This window comes from Octopus bimaculoides, chromosome 4 (assembly GCF_001194135.2).
Source record: "Octopus bimaculoides isolate UCB-OBI-ISO-001 chromosome 4, ASM119413v2, whole genome shotgun sequence".
NCBI classification, from domain to species: domain Eukaryota; kingdom Metazoa; phylum Mollusca; class Cephalopoda; order Octopoda; family Octopodidae; genus Octopus; species Octopus bimaculoides.
The window spans coordinates 74,902,305-74,904,667 of NC_068984.1; the positions used below are offsets into that span (position 1 = coordinate 74,902,305).

The 2,363-nt window shown below is 36.7% G+C and overlaps 1 protein-coding gene across 1 annotated transcript in view; it reads left to right on the forward strand.

The window, feature by feature from the left end:
- LOC106882964 (uncharacterized) overlaps nt 1-2,363 on the forward strand; it is a 63,220-nt gene that overhangs the window by 59,538 nt on the left and 1,319 nt on the right. Inside the window, exon 20 of the mRNA XM_052967636.1 lies at nt 1,338-1,394. Within this exon, the coding sequence (XP_052823596.1) occupies nt 1,338-1,394 (57 nt within the window). The remainder of the gene's footprint in view (nt 1-1,337; nt 1,395-2,363) is intronic.

Sequence of the window (2,363 nt, forward strand, 5' to 3'; positions counted from 1 at the left end):
GCATAGAGGAATATACTATTTAAAAGAGTTCCAACTCTGTTTTTTATGTTTTATTTATATTCTTATAAGATTAATGTGGGATATAGAATATGGAATATATAATATAAATGGTAAAATGAAATGAAGTATTGAATGTCTTATTGAATATATATATATATATATATATATATATAAATATATATATATATAGTTCAAATTTACAGAACATAAAAGACGAAGACAGGTGAAGGAATAACAAGCAGGTGCATTAACTTGACGCTCGTGATGAATGGAAATGTCTTTGACGTTTCGAGCTTATGCTCTTCAACAGAAAGGGATGAGAAGTAAAAAAGTGGAGAACGAAAACTTGGGGAGAGAAAAAATTGTGTAGGGATTAACATATGTATGAGTGTGTGTATACATGTGTGTGTGTGTGTGTGTGTGTGTGTACATACATACGTTTGTGCAACTGATTCCTTTCAGTTTCCGCGAAGGAAATCCACTCACAAGGCGTCGGACATCCTGAGACTATAATAAAAGATACTTTCCCAAGGTGTCACGTAGCGGAGATGAACCTGGACTCATGCAGCTGGGTAGCATAACGTCTCACCACACAACTACGCCTGCGCCTGTGTGTGTGTGTGTGTGTGTGTGTGTGTGTGTGTGTGTATGTGTGTGTGTGATTCTAACAATTAAAATTGACACATTGAAAAACTGTATTTAATCACGTGACATTCGTATTTCAAAGTCATATATGCTTGTTTTCTCTCTCGTCATTGCTGTCTTGTATTTGTCGTTGAATTGTCGCCGTGATTTAGAGATTTCTTGACTTTTTGTTCACTGGACAAGTGTGTGAGTGGGTGTGTGTATGTGTTTGTGCGTGCGCGTGCGCGTGTGCTTGTGTACGTGTGTGTATGAGTGTGGTACAGAGTTAATGTATTAGTAAAGAAACTCTGCTTTCGCTAATTCATTAGCTCTTTTGAAAGTAAATTTATATTTTGCAGATATTTACGGATATTTAGGATATTTCTTTATGTTGCTATCGTTCGAGATAAATTTGATTCATACAGCCACTATAATATATTAATTTCTGACATAAACACAACACAACACAATTTGGAGCGAGAAATTATCAATGTTGTTGACGCTAATTAATTAAGAGTTCAGTCGTAATCTTGTCATCCCTAGAAGAAAGAAATGCTAAAAATATTGACTCCGATGTGGCTGAAAATCAGAGCTTAAAAGGTGTCTAAACATCAGATAATATTTGCGCTGCACCGCGCTTAAAAGACTCCTTCGATTTTATTATTATAGTTTTTGTTTTCAAACGTCACGTGTGTTATTTCGTATAATTTCAGATCCTTCCAAACCATCAGATCCTTCCAAACCATCAGATGCCATTCCTATACCAGCGAGTAAGATGACATATATTTATTTATTTATTTATATTCATTATACGGAACATTTGTGTGTGTATATATATATATATATGTGTGTGTGTGTGTGTGTGTGTATGTATGTATGTATGTATGTATGTATGTATGTATATACGAGAAGGTACCCAAAATAACCGGAAACGTTCTCTGTAGGACAAGCCCATTGTAATTCAGGATTCCGCCACCAATTGCGCACTGGAGTCGATGTAATCGACTAGTCCCCTCTCACTAAATTTCAGGCCTTAGGTCTACAGTGGAAGGGTTATGTGAGTAGATCGGCAGATTAGAGTATTTGGCAAAATAACTTTCTATATTTAGTTACAACTTTTAAGACAGCGAGCTGCCAGAATCGTTAGCATGCCGGGCGAAATGCTTAGCAGTAATTTTTCTGCTGCAACGTTCTGAGTTGAAATTCCGCCGAGGTCGACTTTGCCTTACATCCTTTCTAGGTCGATAAATTAAGTACCAGTTGAGTACTGGCGTCAATGTGATCGACTGTCCCCCTCCCCACAAATTTCAGGGCTTGTAGAAAGGATTGTTATTCTTATCATTATTACTATTATTATTATGGCGGCGAGCTGGCAGAATTGTTAACACACTGGATGAAATGCTTAGCGGTATTTCGCCCGTTGCTACGTTCTGAGTTCAAATTCCACGGAAGTCGACTTTGCCTTTCATCCTTTCGGTATCGATAAATTAAGTACTAGTTGCGCACTGGTGTCGATCTAATCAACTGGCCCCCTCCTCCAAAATTTCAGGCCTTGTGCCTATAATAGAAAGGCTCATTATTATTATTATGGATCTTTTTTAAAACGGGGGCCACATTTTTCATTAACGAAACACTTTGAAACTTGGAACACTGGTAGAATGTGTCATATAAAACATCTTTTTCTCTTAGTCTTCTTTAAAAAAAAAGAAATCCCTAAGTTATTCCATGTTAAAGTTGTC